Below are 25,515 nucleotides of genomic sequence, written 5' to 3' on the forward strand. Positions count from 1 at the left end.
TGGGCTCACTACCCCACTGGAAAGGCTAGAAGTGGCTAAGACATGCCCTTAGACCAATCAGTCATCAAATCAACACTGAACGACAGATCTGCCCGCAGAAGAGGTCTCCTCGGTGCTGTGAGAACTGGGTGTGGGACTGGCTACCTCCAGGACAAAGGTGTCCCCCCGCTCCCCCAGTCCATGGTAGGTCTGCAGAGGTGAGATCACCACAAGGACTAGCCTCGCCATGTGCCTCTGGTAGGGGCTCTGATGGGGTCTCAGTGGCTAGGCGAACCCCTCTCCCTTCCTAGGAGGGTGACCAGCAGCTGAGAGGCGGGGGCTCAAGGCAGCAGGTACAATGGAGCCTGAGAAGCCACCATCACCTCCCCCTCCACCCCAGCCAGACCAGGGGCCACTGCTGGGCACCCTCATTCTCTCATTAGAATTGACCTGACTAGGTGGCCCCAGGGCCAGGGCCTCTGCTGTCTGTGCTGCAGTGGCCTTGGGGGGAGCGGGCACAGACAGGACGAGGAGGAGGCAGGAAGCAGCAGGTGAAGCGTTTTCTATTAGACAGAGGGCAGCAGCATGGACAGCACGCGGGGCAAGCTCTGGGGGGCCGGGTGGGATGACCACCACACTGGTTGATGGTGTAGTTCTGGATACCCTCTGACCCCAGCAGCACTTGTCTTTCCGCTCGTCCTCGGTTGTCACTGGGGGTCGGTTCCCAGGGCCTTCCTGGGTCAAAGGCACCAGAGACGCCGACTACATGCAAGGACTGGAACAGCTTATAAAGGAGACAGGACTCCCACCGAGGGCCAAGCCCCGGGCCCCAAGGAGGAAGCAAGGCATGGGGCCAGGACTACAGATGTCCACACGATGACGGGCAACCTCAAGGCCCCCCAAGTGTAAGAGTGGGTGTGCCTCCATGACGGGGCTCAGTCTCTGGAAGCAAGACCACCCGTTCCCTGTGGGGAGGAAGTGGCCCCAGCGCACACCGGTCCCAGCTGCTCTGTTAGAGCCAAACATCTCTTTACCACGGTAACTTCTGCCACCCAAGATGGTGCCCCTCAGTCACACCAAGAGGCCTCAGGAGGCTTAGCTGGTGGGTCAGGAGTCACTTACCACCTGGATGGTTTTGGGCCCTGGGCTCTGGGACTCCCTTGCGGGAAGAGGCAGGTGTCATGCCCTACTTAAAGTGGGTAAACTGAGGACAGCAGGGAGACCAGACAGCGCATCTGAGGTGGCGGACAAAAGCATGGCGGTCCAGGGCTCTGTAATCCTGGTCCCGGTTACTGCCCCAGTGAGGCCCCACCTCCCCATTAACTACGTGGACACGATGCGCGGGACTCTGCAGGCTCCCTGCGCTGGGCAGTGTGGGCACCAGGCTGGGGAGCAAGGCCAGGAGCCCAGATGGCAGCGGTTGGGGGCCCCAGGTGTGGAGTGTCTGGTGCTCTCCTCCACCCTCAGGTCAGGGAAGAAAGGGGGCAGGGAAGTGGGGGTAGGCACAGGCTGGTCCCTGGGCCTTCCCAGACTTGCTCCCAGGACCGCACAGGGGTACCTGCTGACTTCAGCTGACCAGGAAAGGTGGGGGACCCGGCTCTTACCGAGGCCAGAAGTCCACACTTTCACCGGGCTGCCACTAAGAAACAAGGCTGGAAAGTTGGACCCCCTCTGCTCAGTGTCCCACTTTCCCTGAAAATTAGCGGTGATGGGGATCACGGGGAACACTGCAAACATGGAAAGCCCTGGGCCAGGGCCCGCAGGCAGACTCTACCTTCCATAGGCAGCCCAACCCGCCACGGGCCACCACTTCAGCCCACGGCCACCTCTGTCCCCTTCCTCCTGAGCGTGGACTCGAGCCACGACAGGGATGGGCTTCAGGCCTCCCCTTCTATAGACGGGAAAACCGACTCAGAGGAGCAGGGACCTGGCCAGGGCTGCAGGCTGGCTGGGGGCATGCTGGCCTGCCCACCGCACAGCACCACCTCGGTGATTACAGACCATCCAGGTCCTTCTTCCTGAGGATGCCACTGTGGTGTCCACCCCTCACAAGCTCCTAAAATCTGTGCTGTGTCTACGCTTCCAAGAAGGGCGAACTGGGCTGGGCCCACACCACACCGTTGCTGAAGCTCTGCCCAGGTGACTAGGACTGTCCTAAGGTTCAACCAAACTGCCCCCCCCACGCCCCAAGCGATGGGGTGAGGAGGCAGAGAGAGGGAGGAGGGAAAGGGGGAAGGAGAAAGAGGCCGGCTGGGAGGTAGGCTGGGAGCAGCCGGCCCTGGTGGGGAATGCCTGCCATTCCTCAATCCGTGCCCACACAGCCGGGATCTTCCACCCACCAGGAAAGGGAAATTGAAAGCATCCCCATCCGACCATGTGAACGCAGCCCAGAGACTAGGGGATTAGAGGCCGAGCCCCCTGGGGGGAGACCGGGGGCGGCCGGGTGGCCATGTGGCGATGTTCTTCATCAGAGGACAGGAAAGCTGCAGTTTCCTGTTTCCGGTACCGGGGTCCCTGGGAGCGTCTCTCCTGGCAAGAGGCGGCAACAGGCAGTGCCGGTTTTATGTGGTTAGGGGAGATCGCATGTCGGCGCTGGGATGGAGGAGCCCGCCAGGGAGGCAGGCAGGCAGGCAGGCCTGGGAGGCTCAGGCAGAGGTCAGCAGATCCGCTGCGGAGATGGTGCCCGCCTCCTGTGCTGCTCACCCACCTTCCTGGCAGGTGGTGGGCTGCTGGGGCGGTGGGAAGCAGCCGGGATTTCTCTCCATTTGGCTCTAGAAGCCAGGCATCAGATTTCAAGGCCGCCTCCTTGGTTGTGAAATCGAGATGGGAGTCAGTCCCCTTGTTCCCTGAGCTGGTGTCCCCTGCCTAGCTCTGCCAGCCGAGGGTGTCCATGGCAGCCTCAGTGGCGGCCCCTGGTCCTTCCCATCCAGTTGCCAACCCTCGGTCCCGGAGACCCGGTCAGAAGGCCACCAGCAATGGAGCTCCTGCCGACACCTCCCTCCCAAGCCACCAGCCTCTTCGGCACCCAGTTCCTCATGGAACCCTGCAACCCGGGGCCGAGCAGGGGATAGAGGGCCGGGGTTCAGGGAAGGAGTGGGGGGCGCAGGGAGAAATCCCTTCCCACGCAGACCGAGCCTCCAGACAGCCCAGGCTTAGAAACAGCTTTCCCTAACCCCACCCCTTGGACCCGAACAGGGAGCGAAGAGCTCCAGAGCCCCAACGCCAGGGGCTGGAGGACCAAAACCTGCTCTCTTCGTCTCCCTCCGGGCCCCGGTCCAGGCCTAATGGTAATTAGCAGAGCCTCATTACCCGGGCCTGGTGAGGCAGCTGCCAGGGACCACCACAGAAGAGGTAATAAAGTGCAGCTGCCGGGCTGGAGCGGGAGCCTTTCTAGGTCAGAGGCAGTTTGGGAGAGGCTGGGGAGGAAGATGAAGTGATCCGGAAGCTTCAAGGCAATGCTCCTCCTGCCCACCCCCTGGCCCACCCCCTCTGGGGACTCAGGGAATAGGCCCGTCTGATCACTGCCCAGGGCCTGCCGGAGAGAAAATGAGTCTTACAGAAGAACTTCTGACCCTGACAGGTCACGAGTCAGGGGACCTTCCCAGGCAGGACCCCGCTGCTGCGCCCTTCCCCATGTACAGCCACCCCCACATTTCAAAAGCCGAGCGCTCCAGGCAGCTGCTCTCCCGGCAGCGCGGCGGGGAGATGAAAGGCCCTGCCCATCCCCGCAGAGGGCTGGCCGAGATCTCTGCTCGCCCAACGCAGCCAGCTCCGGGCCCTCTGCTTCTCCACCAGGAACAAAGGGGAAAATGGCCAAGTGACCACCGGAGCAGAGGCCGTCTGGCATGGCAGATCAGAAGTGCCTCGTGGTCACTGGGTGCACCCGGGCCAGGCGCATGCACTCTGGAGCCACCACAGGAACCACCCCCGAGGGCCACGGGGCCTCGGCTGGTGTCCCTGTTTCGATTCTGGTCAGCCCCGCCTGCGTCTGGAAACAGGCTGCTAGAGACCCTATCTGGCCGCCAACTGGCCAGTGGGCCTGCCTTCCCAATAAGTGCCCCGAGCCCAGGTCTCTGAGGCCTGTGGTCCCCAGACGACGTTTACTTACTTTTTTAAGGGTTCAATCACGGTCTTTTGAATCTGGTTCACCTGTTAAGAGCAAAAAACCCAAAGACATCAACACCGAGGGGAAGTCAGACTCTTCCTCAAACGAGAGGCTCCAGGTTCCTGAGAAGAGAAAAGCAGCCTCGAGGCTCTGCTGAGAACCCCGGGCAGGGACGAGACCCGGGCTGGGGGGACTGGGGTGGGACTGGCAGGTGGGGCACCCCAACTCTGCCGCTGCAGTGAGGCAGAGCTGACGCCCGGGACGCCCGAGGGCAGCAGGGAGTACTGTTCTGGTTCTGGTTCCAGGTCTGGTGTCCTCCCGCCCGCCCACTGCAGCCCTGCTCCGTGGGGAGGCTGGGTGGGCAATGACAGCGAGGGACAGGGGCTGCGGGCGTGCACAGCTACCCTGTCTCCCTCATGGTCTCACGGTGAGTGCGCCATGGGAAGCAACCAGGGCCGAGGCAGGGCTGGGAAAGAGCTCCCAGCACTTGCAACACTCGGGCCTCAGAGGGCTTGAAGGCAGCCAAAGAGAAGACCAAGCCCATTAAGGACTCCGCATGGGCACTCCACCCACACAGAAGCCATGAGAAGGCAGGAGAGCAAGACCCCCACTTACCTTTTCCTGGTTGAAGGCATCCATCCGCTTCATGGCCGTGTCCAGAGCTGTCACCATGTTCAGGAAGTCCTGGTCTTGCTCGCAGAGGGGATTGGAGAGCAAGTCCAAGGATATCTTCACGGCAGACTTGGACATGGCTGTAAGAGGTCAAAGCTCAGTGAGCCTGGGAAGGGACAGGCTTCAACGTCTCATTGCCAGGAACCCCGTCCTCCTGCAGTCCAGGGGCCGTACCCTGACCTCCCCCAGGCCGCACACCATAAAAGCTTCAGAGTACCACAGAGCATGAGTCACGAGTCCTTCCTGTCCGGTGACTGTTCCTGACCACTGGATGCCGCTCTGGGTAATTCTTTTGAGTGGCTTTACCTTTTGCAATGACTTAATTTTCTGATGTCTAGATTTTAACAGAATCATTTGGGTGGGAAGCTATTAAAAAAAATACTTATTTCTAGCTCTACAGATTCTCATTCAGTAAGTCTGGAATCCAGGAACATGCATTTTAAAGAAACTCTTAGGGGTGCCTGGGTGGTTCAGTCATTAAGCATCTGCTTTCGGTTCGGGTCATGATCCTGGAGTCCTGGGATCAGGTCCTGCATCAGGCGCCCTACTTGGTGGGAAGCCTGCTTCTCCCTCTCCCACTCCCCCTGCTTGTGTTCCCTCTCTCACTGTGTCTCCCAACAATGGAGCCTTAAAAACCTGTACCAGACCAAGAACTCCAAAGCGGCCAATGGGTTCCCACCCCACTACTCCCCCCACCCCCATTTCATTCAGGGCTCCAACAACCCAGGAGACATCTGGGGTGGTGTATTTTGGCTCCATTTCCCAGATGAGGCAGGTGAGGCTCAGAAGAGCTCATAATGGGCTACAGGTCAGACAACTCCAAGTGCAGAGCCAGGCCCAGCCTCCAGGCACCTGCCTCCCTATCTGCTGATCGACCAGGCCTGGAGACACTGTGGTTGGGCCCCACGGGCTCTGCCGGGGTGTCTGCTTATGCTGCCCAAGGTAATTTCCCCATGCACGGAGACCACTGCCCCGCTGTAGCCTTGTCCATATGTTCTGACACCCTGTGTGACATATGGGGAGCCCGGAGATCACAGGGCAGCTCCGAGGCAGGTGGGAGCTCTATCAGCAGCTCTGGGGTTCTTGGTCCCAGACAAGTTTTTAGGTCTCCATTACTTGTAAAAAAAAAATTCTAGAGGGGCAGGTCAAGAGACCGGAGAAGGGCCCTGCCTGTTCCATACTGTCTGTGCCAGTTTCAAGGTCTCAGGGGTAAACAAGTTTCTGAATATATTACTATTTCATGCCATGAATTTAAGATGCTAGCAACCGCAAGACACATTGTTACCGCACAGACCATTAGGAAAGGACAAAAGTGCCAACTAAACGTTATCAAGTGCCACGGTGTCTTGATTTTAGAGATGTTATTAAATGTGAAAAAACGTCTTTGCATGGATGAAATAAGGGTCACTCCAGTTCGTGACAGATGTGGCCTCGCCTGGCCCCTGCATCCAAGGAGGGAGCATCCCCAAGGCCAGCCCCAGGCCGCCTCGAGGAAGGGGAGACAGAGAAGCCCACCTGGGGGGACCCTCTTCCCTTGGGCCCCTCCACATGCCCACGGAGAGGCCTCCGGTAGATGACCGGCCCGCCATGTTCTGGTTTTTCTCGAACCTGGGAGCTTGCTGCCCTCACCCAGCAAAGGGGCAGAGTATGGGAGAAGCCCGGGAAAGCAGACCTCCCAGAAATGTTGAAGCAATGGAGCAAAAAACCCTCTTTCAAAGCTGTGAAGTGACTTTGCAGGCTTAGGAGCGAACATCATGTGGAACCCGCCTGGGTTATGAGATGACCTCAGACGGTATAATGAAAGGATAAAGCCTCAGACAAAACTGGAAACGTGTTTGAAAAATTTCTTCCACTAATTTTTTTTTTTTTTAAATATTTGAAGAAAAAACCCTGAAAAGTTGTAATGGGGGAAGACTTTCTTCCCAATTTTCCTTTTCTCTCCTGAAGCGCTCACACTTCCTGCCTTTGTCTCTGTTCGAATCATCCAAACCTTCTGAAGTTAATTAACAGCATGGAATTCCCCCGGCCCCGGGAGTCCTCACCGGCCTCTGTGAGCGCTGCTGGGCCCTCACTCTCAGGGACTGGGAGGGTGTGGCCAGCCCAGCGCAAACTGGGAGCCTGGTGGCCTTTGAACTTTAAAGGACGGGGGGTCTTGGACGCCACATAGGTCTCTGGAGCCCCGATGCACCCTCAGAATGTAACAGTCAACAAAGACTGGTCCCATGCAGGTGAACTTGCCTGGGCACACGGGATGGGATTTTGGTTCTTGTCCAGGCAGTTGAGGAGACACTGAGATCAGGAAATTTGATTCCCCTCAACCATCTGGAGCAGCAGTTCTCAAAATGGGGTCCCCGGACCAGCTGCAGCAGCACTGCCTGAGGGTGGGCCTTCCAGGGACTCTGATGCACCGGCTGTGGGGTGCAGGCCTTGGGCGGGGCTGGGGCGCTGCTATTTCAGGAGGGCCTTCTCTGTCCAGACTCTGCTCTCGACTCTGGGCTCCAGGGGTCCTCGTTTATCCTGGTTTCTTTATTAGAAAACTATGCTGTCCACTTCATGGGTCTCTGACATTCCACTGCTTCCAGAGCCGTTCACTATGAAAACACTACCTTCCCTTCATCTGTGCTCCGACTCTACTGGGAGAAGCACCCAGGAAGGGAAGCAGTAAGTCACAGCCTCTTTCTTTTCTTTTTTTTTTTTTTAAGATTTTATTTCCTAGGGCGCCTGAGTGACTCAGTTGGTTAAGCCACTGTCTTTGGCTTGGGTCATGTTCCCAAGGTCCTGGGATTGAGCCCCACATCTGGCTCCTTGCTCAGTGGGGAGCCTGCTTCTCCCCCTCCCTCTCCCTGCTACTCTGCTTGCTTGTGCTCTGTCAAATAAATAAAATTCTTAAAAAAAATACGGATTTTATTTACTTACTTGATATACAGAAAGAGTACAAGTAGGGGGAGTGACAGACAGAGGCACCGGGAGAAGCAGACTCCCCACTGAACAGGGAGCCCAATGCGGGACTCGATCCCAGGACCCCGGGGATCATGACCTGAACTGAAGGCAGATGCTTAACCAACTAAGCCACCCAGGTGCCCTACCACAGCCTCTCCTGTACTGGAAAGGCAGTGGTGAATGATGAAGAAAGATTCTACCCAGGCAACCTGGAGCTACCCACAAGACAAAAAGACGGGGCAGACCCTTGGCCCACTGCACACACAGCCTGGAGGGGCCGGGGCAGTCGTGTCCAGACCCACCTGCGTCCTGGGGATGAGCAGCGGCATGTGGCCCTGTGCACAGACCTCGGGAGCCAAGCCGCACGTGACAGAGGGCCGGAGGTCCACCTGTAACCCCCGGGCTAGGCATGGCTTAGGGATACGCCACCTACCCAGGTCAGCATCGGTGCTCTTCTTCATGTCCTTCTGCAGCCTCCTGGTCTGCTCCTCCAGCCTGCAAGGCAGGGGCATGGCCCTGGGCACCTGGCACCGCCAGCCTGCTTCAGCCCCTTCCTTCCCATCTACCTGAGCCAAACCCAACCTGACGCTCTGGACCGCCTGCCAGGAAAAGCAGGGGCCCCTGCACCGCGGGGATCTGTCCTACCAATGGTAGGCACATTGGCCTGTTTGAGGCCAAGAACCCAAAGGCTAAGAGTTAACGACTCTCACACAGCTATCAGCTGGGGGAGAATTTCTGGCAGGCTGTGAACTGAGCTGCCCTCGGCTCCCAGGCTGCTGGCGGGACAGAGGAGCGGCCCCGCTGCTGGCAGTGCCAGGAGGGGCCCTGCGGGAGCTGAGACGTGGCGGGAGGCTCCTGCCCTTCTCCCTCCCAACCCCCCCACCCCGATCCTTCTGGGATTTGACACTCACTGCTGGAGTTTTCCATACTCCCTCTCAAAATCTCTCTCCACCTGTAACCAAAGAGATAACTCAATCATCGGAGAAATGACAACACGGTGGAAAAAATCTGCCAGCCAGCTGAAACTCCCCACACGCCCTCCCCGGGGCTGCGGAGAACCACCCCGTCCAGTCCACACAAGCACCGGCAGATCATTAACGACACAGTATCCCTGTGTTCCCGAATTAATTAAGTGTTTGATTTAGGGCAAAAGACTCCCCTCCCACATAGGGAGCCCGGCAAGTAGCAGCGGATTGTGGCTCTGTTCTGCCACCACAGGGCGCGAGGCACTGGGCTGTGTTCCCTCTCCCCACCCCCCCACCCCTCGTGGGGCAAGTGAGGTGCTCAGAATATGACTGAGACTCAGGCAGCCAAGGGGGAAAGCAGGTGGTCCCCTGCTGCTCCACGCCCCGGTTTCCTTACAGGGCCTACCTCCTGCGACCTTCAAAGTTCAAGGTGTTTCAGGGTGGATCCAGAAAGCTCCTGTCTCCACTCTGTGTGCTGAAATGTTCCCAGTGCAAATTGTTACTCCTGGCTTGGTCAATGCTCTCTTAAAACTCTTCATAAGTTAACCGATTTCCCCAATGCCAGCAACATTTACATCAGGTGAGCGTGAGTCCTGGTCCCAATTCTGCTGCCTCCACGTCAGGAAAGTCAAGAAAGCCACCTGCACACCTAGCACCTGAATGTCCTCATCTGTCCACCGGGGCCCTGGCCATGGTCCCTTAGGAGAGTGGCCTGTGATGCAGATGACATCTGTGAGCCACAAAGAGGGGACTGAGGCCAGTCTTCCTTCCTTTCCACATGGGCAGGACCGGCTCCTTGGACAGCTTGCTGAGTCTCTGGGCTGAGGTGCTCCAGGAAAACCAGCTCATGCTCTCAGGGTGCTCACCTTGTGCTCCTGGCCACAGCCGCTCCTCCACAGCTGGAGGAGGCAGAGGTACTCATTACCCCCCTGTACTCAGGAGCTCCCTCAGACAGAGGCAAAGCAAACCGCGCATGATCACACCACTAGAGAGTGGCAGAGCCGGGATGGGGACACGGGCGGCCTGGCTCCAAGGCCTGGGCTTTTACCTGGCATTTTGAGAATGGGGAAAAAGGTATTTGCTGATGAATTAAAGTCATGACCTAAGAAAGATGCCTTCTTGGCTGCTCCCAGAGACTCCTGCCAGTGTGAGCCCTGAACCCTGCTTCTCAATCTCCCGACAGGCCGGCTGAAGCTCACGGAGAGGGAAACTGTGCAAAGTGTCAAGGCCCCACTGTTCTTCATCAACACACCCTTCTGTCACAGTGCCCTGTGAAGCATTCGGGAGTCCCACAGACCCCATACTCCTCCTATGCATTTGGGTAAACTCAACATAGTCCCGGAACGGCAGAACAGTATTTGGGCCAATTATTTCCTCTTACAAGTGAGGGTAACAAAGCCCAGATGTGGGGGGGGGGGTGATTTTCGGGAGGATGCAGGGCTGGTCGGTGGCAAAGGAAGGTGGAATTCAGACTCCGAGCTCAGCACCCTCCTCTGCTTTGAAAATAGCATTCGTTAATCCCACAAACATTTACTGAGCAACTATTAAGTGCAAGCATTCTGCCAGGTGTGAGGGCTCCGCTGGTGAACAGACTGGATGTGGGAACTGGTGGGAGAGATGACACAGATTCAATATACAAGTGTACATGTGTAGCCCCAGCTGGGGGCAGGGCCACACGCTGGAGAACCTGCCTAGCCAGGGTCCTACGCCATGGCAACGTGTCTCCGCCCTTGCATGGACATAACTCACTTTCTCATCTGAACTGTCAAATTGTGAGGTAGTAGCTCGGGGTCTCTTCTTACTTTATGCGCCCAGCATCTGGGACCTGACACAAAACTGTGAAGTAAAATTCACCACTGGTTTCCCTCTCTCCCGTAAGTCTTTGCTCTCTTTTCAGCAGACCCCCCCCGCCCTGCCACCTCTCCACCCAGGAACCTGACATCTTCATCATCGCCTTCCTTAAGATCCAACAAAAGCTGCTCTAGAGAAATTCGATATTCGCACCCACGAAAGCATATATTCCTGACAAAAGCTTCACGTGCCCCCTATCCCGGGGGATGTGTAGTGGGGCAGGAATCAAAGTCTCAGCCAAAGCCTGAAGAGCATCTGGAGAGACGGCAGGCGGGGGCTTTGTTCTGGGGCGGGGGGCCTGGCCCTGGCCCAGCAATTCTGCACTGTGGCAGTCCAGCCCTTTCTCTGGCAGTGCCACCGAGGACGGTGGGGGACAGGAATGAGCAAAGACGGATGAGACCTGAACTCTGATACCAGCTGTGAGGCATGAAAAATACTACCTAACGTTCTGAGCCTGGGTTTCTTTCCTAGAGGAATGGGATCGCTCTGGTTAGGCTTTCCCTGTGAAGACTGCTGGTGGCTGCCGCATTTTAGCGGCGTCGGGCCTGCTGGCTGGCTTGAGGGATCCCCTAGCAGTCTGTGCAGAGCCCAGTGCCTGGCCTGCTGACGGTGTCTCCTTGCTCCTCTCCTATATGCAGGGGCACTGGGAGGCCCAGAGCAGTCGGGGGGTGCAGACTGGACCCTAACCCTTCAGCTGGGAGGACAGGCAGCACATAGCATGGGGTTGGCTGATAGCCAGACCTTCAGCTAAGCCTGGATCGTGTGCCTGGGGGTTGCACCGGGGCCTTCCTTCACGGGACACATCCCCTCTCTTACTCTGTAGGATTTGACCACTAAGCAAAGTCTTCACATACAAAAAGCCTTTTTTCCCCAAAATAAAGAAATTAAATGAAGGAGGTCTTGGTCAGAATCCAGCCCTCCCGATGAAGAACACGGAGTCGGTGCTCCTGGAGGGGGGGCGGGTACGGAGAAGGCCTGCCGACCCACCAGAGCTATGGCTTTGGCTCCCAGCACCCTCTTTTGCGATCCCCACATGTGCTGATGCGTGTGTGGGATGGTGAAGAGCACCTGGTCCCCCTGGCCGGGACTGCTTGGACTTGCACAGAGCGAGTGACGGTGGGGTTCCGGCTGGGCTGGATCACTCTGGTTGCTGAGAAACGAGGTCTCATGCTGGCAGCTGACAAGTATGTTGGGGTAGGGCTGGCTCCTTTGGCCTCTGCTCAAGGTCACGTGGCTGCCTGTGATGTCCATGAACGTCTCCCTCCTCTGCTTCTGGTAGCCAGGTGTGGCTTGCTCCTACAGCTCGCTGGTCTCAAGATCCCTCTCCTCCCCTGGGGGAAGAGCCAAGGCAACACCACCAGGATTCTGGCCCCTCAGACAACGGCTAAGGGAATAGAGAGACACACTGGAGTCTCAGTCCAAGGTCTGTCCACTCTGAGGGAAGAGCCAAACACAAGAGATCTGAACATCTTTGAATGCTTGATGCTTCCGCCAAAGAGGCAACTGGCCCCAAGTCAACAATGCGAGTGTAAACACATGTGCAGACTGTCAGAGGGTCTGGGTGGGCCGGGCCGGCGAGGTTAGTGCAGGGGGACTGAGCACCTCGCCATACACTGCTCCCCGCACGCTCCACGGCTTCAGGTGCTGTTCCCCGCTCTCCCCGCCACTGGCCTGGGGTCAGGGTTGACACGGGGCAAGAGTCAGGATTTTTGAAGGGTTAAGGGGCATGAGCTCCCACCCAAACTGCCACTTGTGAAGGGAAAAGGGAGATGGGTAGGCAGGGCCGGGACTCTGGCACCCGAGCCACGCTGTGGCAGGTCAGAGCTGAGGCGGAGGGCATGCGGGCGTTCTCAGAAGCCTCTCTCTGAGGGGTGCTGGGGGTGGGGGAAGCAGCTTCCCCGGGGATGTCGCAATACGATTAAATGAGGCTGAGAGACTCTCTGCTTGGCAAGGGACCATCTCCCTCCAGGGAAGGCTCGACATGGCGACCTGGCCGGTGTTCTGCCTTGAGGCTGTGGAGCGCCGCCCCAGCTGAGAGTCGGAGGGCGCCTTCCTGCCTGTGGAGACCCGGGCTAACTGCTTCAGAGACGGCGTCCATCCTGCCGGGTTGCGGAGGGAGGAGCTGCTTCCCTCCCCCACGCCAAGCTGCTCCAGCTGCCTTCTGGGATGGAGGGGCAGGAGGGGGCTAAGCCAAAGGCTGGGACTGGGGGGTGTGGGGTGCCCGTCCTGCCCCTTCCAGGGCCGTGGCCAGCCCCTGCTGAGAACACCCTACCCCAGCCCAAGCCCTGACAATAACGGAACTCGGGTTAACGACCTGGGCACAGGAGAAGAGCACGAGCACTGCACAGTGCTTCCTTTGTGTCGGCAGCTGGGTGCCTTGAGCCAAAAACCTCCTGAAACTCCCTGAAGATAACATGAGCGTTTCTGCCCATGACAGGGGCACCAGGACTTCCCGTCAGCAGGCAGCCACGTCTGCCGCTCTCTGACAGCGCCCGGGTGAGACCAGCAGGGCATTCTCACCATGTGCAGGCAGCCGCCATGGCGGCCTGGGCCTGGCCTGTTGTAGGGGCCTGGAGTGGTGGAGCACGAGACCCAAAGGGGCAGGCTCTCACTCTTCATACTTCAGTGCCTCTGGGGAGTTGAGGGAGCATAGAACTCTCTTCCAAGCCCTAACATGGCTCTGGTTCCTTGGGAGAGATCAAAGGCCCGGCAGACCATTCCCTCCCTGCCCCACTAGGGGATCCGGCCGCTCTGGGGACAGGCTGCATCCCCAGGAGTTTAGAAACTCTCTTCCCATCATGGAGTTGACATTTCTTGAGGGCTTGTTATGTGTCAGACACTGTGTTCAGTGCTTCATACGCGTGACCTTACATAAGACTCCGAATACGTCAACGGCATGGGTACCAGGATCATCTGCACTCATGAAGGAGGAAAGCAAGGCTCAGAGAGGGTAAGGGCCTTGTCTATGGTCATCACACACAGCATATGGCAGAGCGGTGGGAATGCAGGCAGGAAACCTCCCAAATCCGGCTTCTTAATCATGAGTTGATGCCCAGTTTGTCTGGGGGAGCAGATTCCCGAAGTCAAAGGACCACGGTTCTACCTCAAACAAGACCCCCATGAGGAGCAGGAGAAGCAGGCCAGGGGCCCACTGCCAGCCTGTCTGTAGGGCCATCCGCTGGCACTGGGATTGTACCTGTCCTTCCTCTGGGGAGACCTCGCCACTCCTCAGATTAAAAGACCCAGAGATCTGTCAAAAAAGAGCCTGTGGTAAAGCTAGAAAGTGAATTGTAGCCTGTATTTTTCTATGGAGAACAATGGCTATTTCCATAGAGGTAAGGGTGTCAGGAGAGTTTTCTGTTTGTCTGTTTGTGTTTTGGTAGTGAGTGTGGGGAATAAAGGACCCTTCTCAAAAACCACTTCCCTTTCAGATCTGCCCTGGATTAAACTCTGGAGACTCAAAGCCACACCTTCCCACTTCCTGTAGCCAGCTGGAGCCCAACACTTGCACGCCCAGATTCTCTGAGCTTCAGCTGAGGGCCTCCGCAGATGGCCAACCTCTGCATGGGAGGTAAAGTGCCGTCTGTCCTCGGCCTGCCTTCACTTGAAAGAGAAATGCAGGTTCACTTCCTTTTAAGTGGCCTGACTTTGGATTTTCCAAAGACTGAGCCATTGGTCAGATGTGTGCTGAACTTCCCTTCTTGCCAAACTGCCGCGGTAGCTTTCCTGTAGTCCTGAGTCCTGAGCCAAGCAGGGCTGAGGCTGTGAAGCCAAGGAGGCCCGTCAGGCGCTCCAGCAGGCCAACGGTGCTGGGCACAAGGAGAGGTGGTGTGTAGTAATGCTTCCCCACAGTGAGGCCCAGAGCCTGCTCCAATTTGTGGGATAGGGGGTTCAAGAGGCCATTCTTTACCAGAATTCCCCAACCTTGGAAGACCTTCACAGCCTGAGGAAGGCAGCCCAAAGGAATGGAATGTGTATGGAACAGAGGCTCCAAGTCACTGTGACTTCATGGGCCTTGGTTTTCTCACCAGAAATATCAGGTTGGACGGGATGATCACTAAGGGCTTCCACCTCTAACTTTCTAAGAATCTGTGATTCCTCTCCCATTCTGGGGATAGAATAGGGATAAAAACCGCAGGCTTTCGGGGTGCCTGGGTGGCTCAGTGGGTTAAGCCTCTGCCTTCGGCTCAGGTCATGATCTCAGGATCCTGGGATCAAGGCCTGCATCGGGCTACCTCCTCTGCAGGGAGCCTGCTTCCCCCTCTCTCTCTTCCTACTCTCTGCCTACTTGTGATCTCTCTGTCAAATAAATAAAAAAAATCTTTAAAAAAACAAAAAAAACAAGGGGCGCCTGGGTGGCTCAGTGGGTTAAGCCGCTGCCTTCGGCTCAGGTCATGATCTCAGAGTCCTGGGATCGAGCCCCACATCGGGCTCTCTGCTCAGCGGGGAGCCTGCTTCCTCCTCTCTCTCTGCCTGCCTCTCTGCCTGCTTGTGATCTCTCTGTCAAATAAATAAAAAAAATAAAATCTTTAAAAAAAAAATAAAATAAAAATAAAAAAACAAAAAAAACAAAACCCGCAGACTCTCAAAGGGGTAGGATTCACTCATGCCCTCCCGCAGACTCTGGATCCTTGCCAAGATGCCTTGAGCAGTAGAGAGAAAGGGACCTCCCCAGAGAAGCTTCCTGATCCTCACACAGCTTGACTGGCTGGAGATAAAGGTTTGGGACATGTTCTTGGCAGGGGCCTACGTTTCAGGAGCCTTCTTAGGGAAGCACAGACTACAAGCTAGATCATAGAGATGGGCCCTATAGGAGCCACAGATTCCTCCTCACCTGTCACCTACCTCCTCGACCCACTCGAGGATGATGGGGAGGAGCCCAGGCTGATCTGTGGAAGGAAAATGTCCCAGGCTAGGAGGTCCCCACAAGCCCCAGTCTAGGTGAGGTTCTAGAGTGACACGGCTGGGAGGAAGGCAGCCTGGGTGCAGCCCTCTCAGGCCCACGATGAGCTGAGTCAAAGTTCTGGTTCTCTGCAAAGGCCACGTGAGACAGACTGAGCTTCAGAATGAAAGAATCGGGTTACTCACTGTTTTGGGGACAATCTGTTTCTTGGGCTGCCCAATCTTGAAAGGAATCCTATGAGAGAAAGAGACAAAGGGGGCTTTTAGGAGAGATGGGGAGGGATGTGGTTGAAAAGTACTGACGAAGCGTAAGCTGCTGTCCTCCTACAGCGGCTTGCTCCCAGCCCCTGTGCCGCACACCCTGTGGGTCTAGGGCCGGCGGTAGCCAGGCCGGGCTCGGGAGCGCCGGGCTCCGGAGCGCCAGCTGGGAGCTGTGGGCACCACCTTCTGTCCCAGAGCATCTCTCCTGGCAAGAGTCCGGTGTGCAGCTGCATTGCAGGGGTGAGGGCGGGAAAGGGGAGACACCGATCAGCTCACAGTCACTGTATATCTGCGTCCTGAGGAGCTGCAAAGTCAGAAATTACAGGTTCACCGGGGTAGCGATCAGCCTTGAAAACCAGCGTTTAAAAAAACACCTTGAGCAGCACTTCTCATCTGCATTAGGGGCTTTACTACTTCGCTACAAGGGACAAACAGTAGCCCTGCAGAGCGGCTGCTGTGGCTGGAGAGGGACAACAAACTACAGGGGCATGAAGGACCAGCCAGGCTGGGTCATTCCCGGTAAGTACTGACAAAAGTGAGCCATGGCTAATTGGGAGAGGACTCTGAGCCTAGCCCAAGTCTGTGCTGACCCTGCTGGGATGCTCTGCACTGCAGGTTCCCCACTTGGAAACCGAGGACAGTTTGGCATAACAGAAGGAAGGTCAAGATCTAAAGCAACCCACCACTGCTGCCTCTGCCTCCGAGCTGGCCACCCTCTTGCAGGTAAGGAGGGCCCAGCAATTCACTTCCTACTCTGTGAAAGGACAGGGTCAAACCGGACAATTCAGAAGTTGCCTTGAGGTGCTGAGAATTTTGATTCTCCGATTCTGAGAAGCATGCCCAGGCCAGAGGCAAACACAGCCAGTGTCCATGGCTGGAGAAACAGAAAGTCCCCGAACCCACTTCTCCCCCCTCAGCTAACAGGGAGTTAAGTGCTTCTGGGATCAGCTCAGGGTACAGGGCCACAGCAGGAGAGCCCTGAGGGGACAATGCCATTCCCACTCCCACTCCTTTCAGTGCTCCCGTTCAAACCTCCCGCTTCCACCCATTCACCCGCCCCTTCCCTCCGCACCCCCTTCTGCCCAAGCCTGCTTTCTCTTGGCCCAAACTGACCAACACTGTTGCTAAACCCAATGGTATAATTAACCACCGATAATAACCCCAGACAATGAGCCGGTTGAGAGGATGGGCTGGCCTGAGTCACAGTGGTTTAAATTTAATTTCTGGAGGACATCCTGTTTATTGTTAACCCAGCCCGGTAATTTGGGAGCGTTAACCCTTTGGGGGATGGCTGACTCACGTGGCTTCTGTAAACAAATAATCGGGCAGCTCTATAATTAGCGGAGGGAAGGTAAGCGCTGGAACTGAAAAGGAGAGTAAAGAATTGCTCTTTCCTGTCTTACAGCTCTAAAGAACAGAGGTTAGGGGAGCACAGCTCCGGAGTCCCCTCCTCTTGCCCCCTGGTAACTCTCCCCAAAATTAGGGATCAGAGTTGACTGACACAAAGGTTTTGGCCAGCAAACAACTGCCCTCAAGGGCCATTTTGGTGACAGCGCAAATGAGGTCCTGGTGGCACTGAGAAAAGACTGACTCTGCTCCGCACGAAGCACGCTGTGGTCTAACAAGCTCTAGACCGGGAATCAGAGAGCCTGCTCTCTGCCTCTGATTCGTTTTGTGGACAAATCATGAGCTCTCCAGAGCTCAGTTTCTTAAACTCTAAAACCAAGGAGATGGACTAGAGGGTCCCTTCAGCCCATCTAAAACTTGAATTCTAGGCCTGGGTGGCTCAGTGGGTTAAAGCCTCTGCCTTCGGCTCAGGTCATGATCCCAGGGTCCTGGGATCCCAGGGTCCTGGGATCGAGCCCCACATCAGGCTCTCTGCTCAGCGGGGAGTCTGCTTCCCCCCCTCTCTCTCTGCCTGCCTCTCTGCCTACTTGTGATCTCTCTCTGTCAAATAAATAGAAAATCTTAAAAAAAAAAAAAAAAACGTGAATTCTAAACTGAATCTTTGTTGCAGGAACATGGGAGCCAGATGAGAATTCTCCAGAATTCGCACAGTTGTCTTCGAAATGATGCTAACTGGGAGTCTAGTACTACAGACCAGCTACAAAGAAATTAGGAACTTAGATGCTATCACTTGTGGTGCCACAGCCTCTCTAAATCTTAATTTGGAATCACAGTATTTTTAGAATTGCAAGTTACCATAGAAATTGTTCCAGTTCAACCCTCTCATTTTGTAGATGGGAAAGCCAATATGGAGAGGTCCAGTGACTCGCCCAGGGTCATGCTGCTGGCTCACAACTGAGCCAGGAGTAAACAATCCCCTTCTCTCGCTCCGCTACTCATGGTTTACTACACTTTCACGTGACTTTGTTAGATTTCTTTAAAGGAACTAAGAAAAATCATCTGCTTAAACTACCTAATCTTAACATACTGTGGAATTTCGAAGAGGCTCCTTGGTTTTTAGAAGACTGGAAACACAAGAAATGAAGAGAGCAGTGTTGCCGGAAGGAGGCTGTGCTGACCGGCTCCTTCGGCACAAATGACAGGTTACGTGTACCACGTCAACTGCGTGCAAAATGTCACCAATAACGTCGTCAGGATAACAGGTATAAGACTTGGACTGTCCAAGGCAATTGGGACATATGGCCACCCCCCTCACCCGCCACATACGAGATGCCTTCCCTTCTCCTGGCTGCATCAAAGCTGTTCTCAAGTCCAAAACCTTGCGTGCCTTCTTCTAAATGTCTAAGACTTTATTTGGCATTTGAAAATAGTTTACCTTTTATGGTTAATTGAAGTTTATCCCTTTAAAAGTAAAATACAATCAGCAGAGAAAACTTGGGAAATACAGGAGAGTATGAGAGGGAGGGAAGGAGGCAGAGAAGGGGAGAGAGTGAGACAGAGAGAGAGAGAGAAAAAAAAAGAAAGAAAAAAACCCAAAACACAGCTCACAGTCTCATATCTAAAGATAACCAAGGCTAATGTTTTGGTGTTAATTATATTTTAAAAGTTTGCAGAAAGAAAAAAAAATCTGAAGCAAATATGCCAAATGTTAGTAGTGGTTAATGTGGGGTGGTGTGAGTGTGATTACTGTTTTCTTCTTTGCACTTTCCATATTTTTCAAATAAACTAAAAAAAAAAAACAAAAACCCTTGTTTTTTCCTTGACTACAAAAATAACACCTGATCAGTGTCAAACACTTGGAAAACATGGAAGACGCAAAGAACACACAGACACAGAAGAATAAACAGTAACACCCTGAATCTGTGTACACACATGTACATGGGTATATATGCACATTTACATAACTTTTAAAGAACAAAAGAAACATATCATGAAGACTTTCCTATGCCAGGATGCAGTTGCCATCAGGCTGATTTATAAGGGCTACCTAGTATTTCATTCACCATTTTATTTTTGTGTCCCTCATCACTTACTGGTGGTCATTTCAACTGTTTCAATTTTTTCCTCTATTACATATTTAAAAAAAACTTTTAATAGCGAAATCTTTGCGTACATCAAAGATTAGTTACATAGGATAAATTCTTAGCGTCAGAATCCCTGGGTCAAAGGATACAGACACGTCTAACACTTTGATACATTTGCCAAATTACCCTAGAGGCAGATTGAGACAGTTAGCATTTTTTAAAAGACTGAAATGGTTTCCATCTTACCACTAGCCCTTTGGCCTTTTTATCAGGACTTTTTCTGGCATAGTGTTTGCCTTTCCCTCTTGTGTACGTGTGTTTAATGTACAGAAGCTTCTGATCAGTCGTAAGTCAAATCTACCAGATCTTTTCCCTTTACCATGTCTTCTTTTGGTATCTCATTGAAAAAGAACCGCCCTCTCCATCCCGACATATAAAAATTCACCTGAATTTATTTTACTGGTTTCCTTTTATTAATCAGAGTTTGCTTTCATCCGAATTCTACGTGGGCATAGTTTAATAAGACAACAAGGTCTGTTAAGTGAGACATTAGGTTCTGCCCTCCCTCCCCCGCCCTTGTCTCGCTTGCCCAAGACCGTCGCTTTTGACTCCACAAATGGCATCTACCTTTGCAGCTCTAAGTAAAAATGCTTCTGTTGCTAGCTCTTGTTAGGTTTTAGGCACTAGCTCCTTTTTGTTTTGGAAGAGGAAGATTTAAGAAACCAAGCAACCTTTTCCAGGTCCCCCCAGTCAAATGACACAAAAGCCTATCTGCATCTCCTCTTCTCGACACAGTTATAAGATTTGGTTAGATCAATACTAAGTAAACTATTAGGAGAATAATGTGATTTCTCTTCCTTCCTACATGGGGCGGCGGCCAACAGATTCTCCCACCTAGGCCAAACCTTCAGCAGACTGCCGTGATCCGAGCCAACCCCCCCAGCGAAGCCACTCCCGAATTCCTGACCTGCAGAAACCAGTACTGTTGTTTGGAGACACTGTGTTGTGGGGTAATTTGTTACACAGCAATATGAAACTGGTAACACTATGTTTTTGCTTTCCCTGAGATTGTCATCTTTCTTGCAGGTGCTGAATTTTCTACGGATTTATCCCTCACTCTTATCTCCCTTGTCAATCCGCAGTCAACACATTTATTTGCATCAGGGGTTCACTTCTGGAAGCAGCATCCTTGGTGGCCTCTGGGCAGCTTGGCCCCCGGGGCACAGTGGGCAGCCCAGGCTCTCCCCTTCTCTTCCCTCACATGGATTCCTTTCACCTCTCCCAGGAATTCTGCCACATGGAATCTGTGTCTTCCTCTTTGTTGGTTTACTCCTTTACTCATTGGTTTGGGCGGAGTTAAAGTGTGTGTGAGGTACTTTCTTGAGACTTCCACAAGACCAAAACCCATTTCACTCTGCCTCACACCAGTTAGTCTGACTGGGTATAGAATGTGGGTGGCACTTAATTTCTTTCAGAATCTCTAAGGCACTGCTTCACTGGCTTCTCTTTTCCCAGTGCTACTGTGGTGGTGAAGTCGTAAGCATGCTGATTTCTACCCTTTGTAGGGGATCCACTTCTTCATACAAGCTCATTGGATCACGTTTGTCCCCAGTGGTGTGAAATGTCACAATGATGTACCTTGTGGGTCTGATTTTGCTCATTCGGCTGGGGTATGTGCCAAACTCCTTCAGTTAGGCAGTTTATAATCTTTCGTTCTGGGATTTAAAAAAAAATGTGGTTTTGGTTGGTTTCTTTCCATTTTCTCTGCCTCTTATTTCTGAAATTCTCGTGATTCTGATGCTGACCCTCTTTGGTTGCTTCTCTAATTTCTACTTTTCAACATTTCCTTATCTTGTCAAGTTTTCCATTTCTGCTATTGCACACTTTTTAAAAATTTTATTTATTCATTTATGTAAGTAATCTCTATGCCCAATGTGGGGCTCGAACTCATGACCCCGAGATCAAGAGTTGCAAGCTCTCCCGACCGAGGCAGCCAGGTGCCCCATTTATGCTATCATATTTTTAATTTCTGAGATCTCTTTTTAATTTTCAGGATGTCCTGTTTTTTTTTTTTTTTTAATTTAGTTTTATTTTCCATGGTATCCTGTTTTTATTTCATGGATGCCTTCTCTTTCTGACGACCTTAGTGATAGCTTTAGAAAATGTTTCTTCTTCCTGTAGTCTGTTTCCCCTTAAGTTGTCTTCTGCTTCTGTCTCCATTTTTCAAAAATACTCAACACTCCCCTCAGGCTGTGGTAATCTTGGGTGTCTGCTCACATGTGTGACAGGAGACAAAACAGCTGATCAGAAGCCGAGAGTGCTCTGATGAGATCTGTCTACTGTGTAGAGTGGCCTGGCTGAGCAGTTTTGTGGGGAACCCCTGATGTCAGTATGTAGTATTTACTTCTCTGGGCAGAGAAGATTCTTCTGCTGTCTCGTCACAGGACTGTTCTGTGAGCTCAGTGAGCAGAAGAGGTCAAGTGTGTGTGTGTGTATATGTGTGTGTCCTGCAGGTGCCATGAAGAGTTGAAGGGTTGTCTCAGCACTCCCCACACATTCCTTCACTTCATCCTCCTGCCTTCAGGATGGCAGTCCTGTCCTCAACTGGGCTTACAGTGGATCTGAGTATTGTGGGCCTGAAGCATATATGATTTTGCAGGCCCTTTTAAAGAAAAAGAATGCAAATTTACAAATATAAGAATAGGACAGGGCCCCTGGCTGGCTCAGTCAGTGGAGCATGTGACTCTTAAGCTCAGGGTTGTGAGTTTGAGCCCCATGTTGGGTGTAGAGATTATTTAAAAATAAAATCTTAAAAAAAAAAAACAACAACTTTTAAAAAACCCCAAATATAAAAATAGTCATGAAACTGAGTGTTTACTTAGAGAAAAGAACATAACAAATTACAAGTTATAGAAGCTGACAACACGATCAGAAAATCAAGAATAACCTAATATTTTTATTAATCATCTGCCTGACACACCTCTGTATTCATTTCCCTACATTTTCAGCTGCGTAGTCTATGATTGCCTTTTCATGTGACACAGAGTGGGTTAACATCATTTTCTTCGGAGAAAAGAAAGGTAATTCAGCCTTTCCTCTTGTATGGTCGACTGAAATTTGTTTTCTATTACTGACAGTTTAGAAAAGCTTTTTTCCAACTTACCAGTAATATATAAATACAATACAAATTTTAGGACTGTTGTAAAATTTAGGAAAATCTCATATTTCTCTCATAAATAAGATTTCAAGACACTTATCAGGTTTTCTTGTATGATGACTAATCTTAACCGCTCTCTGAATTATGGGGGTAACCAGCTTGTCCCTGGAGGAGCGCACACCGTGGGTTTTTGTCATCTTCGTTATCTTTCGTGTTAACAAATTTAAATGTTTTATTAGCGTGTTCATATCATTTGCTCCTCCTCTTTATTAACTAGATCATCAAACATGAATGATTACTCCTAATTAAAACTGATCTTGTTCTAGTAATGAATTATTAGCTTTTAGTACACTTTGAAAATGTTTTGTTGTACTTTGATTTCAAGAATATCTCTATTTGGGGAGCCTGGGTGGCTAAGTGGGTTAAGCCTCTGCCTTCGGCTCAGGTCATGATCTCAGGGTCCTGGGATCGAGTCCCGCATCAGCCTCTCTGCTTGGCAGGGAGCCTGCTTTCTCCTCTCTCTCTCTGCCTGCCTGTCTACCTACTTGTGATCTCTCTCTGTCAAATAAATAAATAAAATCTTAAAAAAAAAAAAAAAGAATATCTCTATTTAATTGCTCACCTTTGTCACTTTTGTTTTGACCCAATTTTTCCCCTCAGCTTTTTTTTTTCTTTTTCAAAATGTTTTCCAGCTTTACTGAGATACAATGGATATATGTAACGTTGTGAAAGTTTAAGGTATACTTTTCTTTTTTTTAAAGTATGCCCAACATGGGGCTTGAACTCACAACCTCGAGATCGCGTTGCCTTTTCTACTGACTGAGCCATGCCCCTTTCCCGTTTTTAAGTACACTTAAAGAGGTCCAAAGGTACCCTTTGTATATTTGCACTCAGGAATCTGCACTTTTAGCAGATTTTAGCAAAGTTTTCAAAATATGTCTACAAATTGCAGCTAAAACAGCATACTCCCAATTCAATCCTCCAGTCACATCCCAAAAAAAAGCCTACACTACTCCACAGCTGCCTGACTCGAGAGCTGGTATAAAGCAGAAAAAGGAGGAAGTGAAGGCAGAGGTCTTTTTAACCGAGTGCAGTATAACTACATTTTTGATGTTCACGAAAAATACAGGATCACGCGAACACACGGTGAGGGCTCCTTCCAGGGTCCTGGACGAGGTCCACGCAAACCAGGGGCCCTGAAGCTTAACTTTATTAAATAGTCTTCACATAGTAAATCCACCTTTGTATGCCCAGTATAGGAACTCCCTGTCTCATACTCTCCAAGGGGTGGGGCCCCTTCGTTCTTTTGCTAGGGTGAGGCAGGGACAGTCTCCCAGGGACACTGGAGTTGGGGAGGAGACGGCAGGGCTCTAAAATTACTCAGAAACAGCTTTCAACCCGTCCTTCTGATCTGAGCGCTTGGCTTCACCCCACTTCTAGAAGCACCTACTGCCACTAATTCCTGAACTTTTGAGGATTCCATAATGTAAGTTGCGATGGCTCTTGGTTTTCCTAAATGCCAGTTTAGGATTTGGCTTTCTCGGAACTTAAGACAGTTACTGCACGTAACCGCATTCCAATTCCCAAATGTGGTCTATGTTTCTATTCTCCCTGAATCTGTAGATCTGTGCCTTCAAACAAACAAACAAACAAAAAAACAAAAAACCTCTTTAGTGTGCTTTTGGTAGGATTCGTAAGGGAGATGAATTAGATGAATGTATTCAATCTGTCATCTTTACTTGGAAGCTGATTTATTAACTTTTTTTAAAAAAAGATTTTATTTATTTATTTGACAGAGAGATAGCACAAGTAAGCAGAACGGCAGGCAGAGGGAGAGGGACAAGCAGACTCTCCACTGAGCAGGGAGCCCGATCCAGGTCTCAATCCCAGAACCCTGGGATCATGACCTGAGCCAAAGGCAGATGCTTAATCGACTGAGCCACCCAGGCATTGCTGATTTATTAAGTTTTAAGTAACAGCTTTATTGAGATATAATTTATGTACCATAACATTCACCCAGTGTACAGTCTGGTTGTTTTTAGTACATTCGGAAGTTGTGTAACCATCACCACCATCTAAGTTCAGAACATTTTCATCACCCCAAGAGAAACCCCGGGTCTATTAGCAATCACCCCCACTTCTCCCCTCCCTCCAGCTCGCTGGCAAAGCATTAATCCACTGTGTCTATGGCTTTCCCTAGTATGCACAGTTCATGTAAATGGAATTATATAGGAAGTAGCCTTTTCTGTTAGCTTCTTTCAAGTGGCAAAATGTTTTCAAGGATCACCCACTTTGTGGCATATATCAGGACTTCATTTGTCTTTCATCGTGGAATAATATTCCACTGCAGGGATATACCATCTGGATCCACTCACCCACTCTCCATCTATCCATTCACTCACTAGGTGATGGACACTTGGGTTGTTCTACTTTCTGGCCATTACGAATGCTGCTGCTGTGAACGTCTGTGCACGTGTTTGTATGTGGACATACATTTTCATTTCTCTTGAAGATACACCTAGGAGTGAAACTGCTGGACTATACGGTTAAGTCTATGCTTACACTTCTGAGGAGCTGTCAGACTTTTCCAAGCGGCTGTGCCATTTTACAACCACCAGCAGTGGGTGAGGGTTCCTGTTTCTTCACATCCTCACCAACACTTGTCATTGCCTTTTTTACTTTAACCATTCCAGTGGGTATGAGGGTTATTTCATCGTTGTTTGACTGACACATCTCTAATGACTAATGATGTTGAACACCTTTTCATGTGCTTATTACGCATCTGTATGTCTTCTTTGGAGAAATATCCATTCAAATCCTTTGCCTGTTTAAAAAATGGGTTGCCTTTTTTAAATTGTTGAGTTGTAAGAGTTCTTGATCTACCCTGGGTAGAAATTCCTGATCAGATATATGATTTGCAAACATTTTCTCTCATTTGCGAATTGTTTTTTTTTTTCACTCTTTTCATGGTGTCCTTTGAAGCACAGAAGTTTTAGGTTTTGAAGTCTAATCTATTTTTTCTTTTGTTGTTTGTGCTTTTTGGCATCATGTCTAAGATTTCTTTGCCAAATTCGAGGTCATGAAGACTCACCCCTATGTTTTCTTCTTAGGATTTTGTAGTTTTAGCTTTTACATTTAGGACTTTGATCCATTTTGAGTCGATTTTTGTGAATGGTGTGAGGTAAGGGTCCTACTTCATTCTTTCACATGTGGATATCCAGTTATCCTAGCGCTGTTGAAAAGACTACTCCT

The 25,515-nt window shown here is 51.8% G+C and overlaps 1 protein-coding gene across 3 annotated transcripts in view; it reads right to left on the minus strand.

The window, feature by feature from the left end:
• BIN3 (bridging integrator 3) overlaps positions 1-25,515 on the minus strand; it is a 42,500-nt gene that overhangs the window by 6,018 nt on the left and 10,967 nt on the right. Inside the window, exons 1-5 of one of the 3 annotated variants that reach the window (XM_047717348.1) lie at positions 9,068-9,129; positions 8,608-8,648; positions 8,130-8,191; positions 4,700-4,836; positions 4,088-4,128 (exon numbers count right to left, since the gene is read on the minus strand). In XM_047717348.1, the coding sequence (XP_047573304.1) occupies positions 4,088-4,128; positions 4,700-4,836; positions 8,130-8,157 (206 nt within the window). In that variant the 5' untranslated portion in view covers positions 8,158-8,191; positions 8,608-8,648; positions 9,068-9,129. Of the gene's footprint in view, positions 1-4,087; positions 4,129-4,699; positions 4,837-8,129; positions 8,192-8,607; positions 8,649-9,067; positions 9,130-15,600; positions 15,650-25,515 lie in introns of those variants that run through there. The other 2 variants (XM_047717349.1, XM_047717350.1) reach the window with 2 other exon arrangements.

This window comes from Lutra lutra, chromosome 2, assembly GCF_902655055.1.
Source record: "Lutra lutra chromosome 2, mLutLut1.2, whole genome shotgun sequence".
Lineage (NCBI taxonomy): Eukaryota > Metazoa > Chordata > Mammalia > Carnivora > Mustelidae > Lutra > Lutra lutra.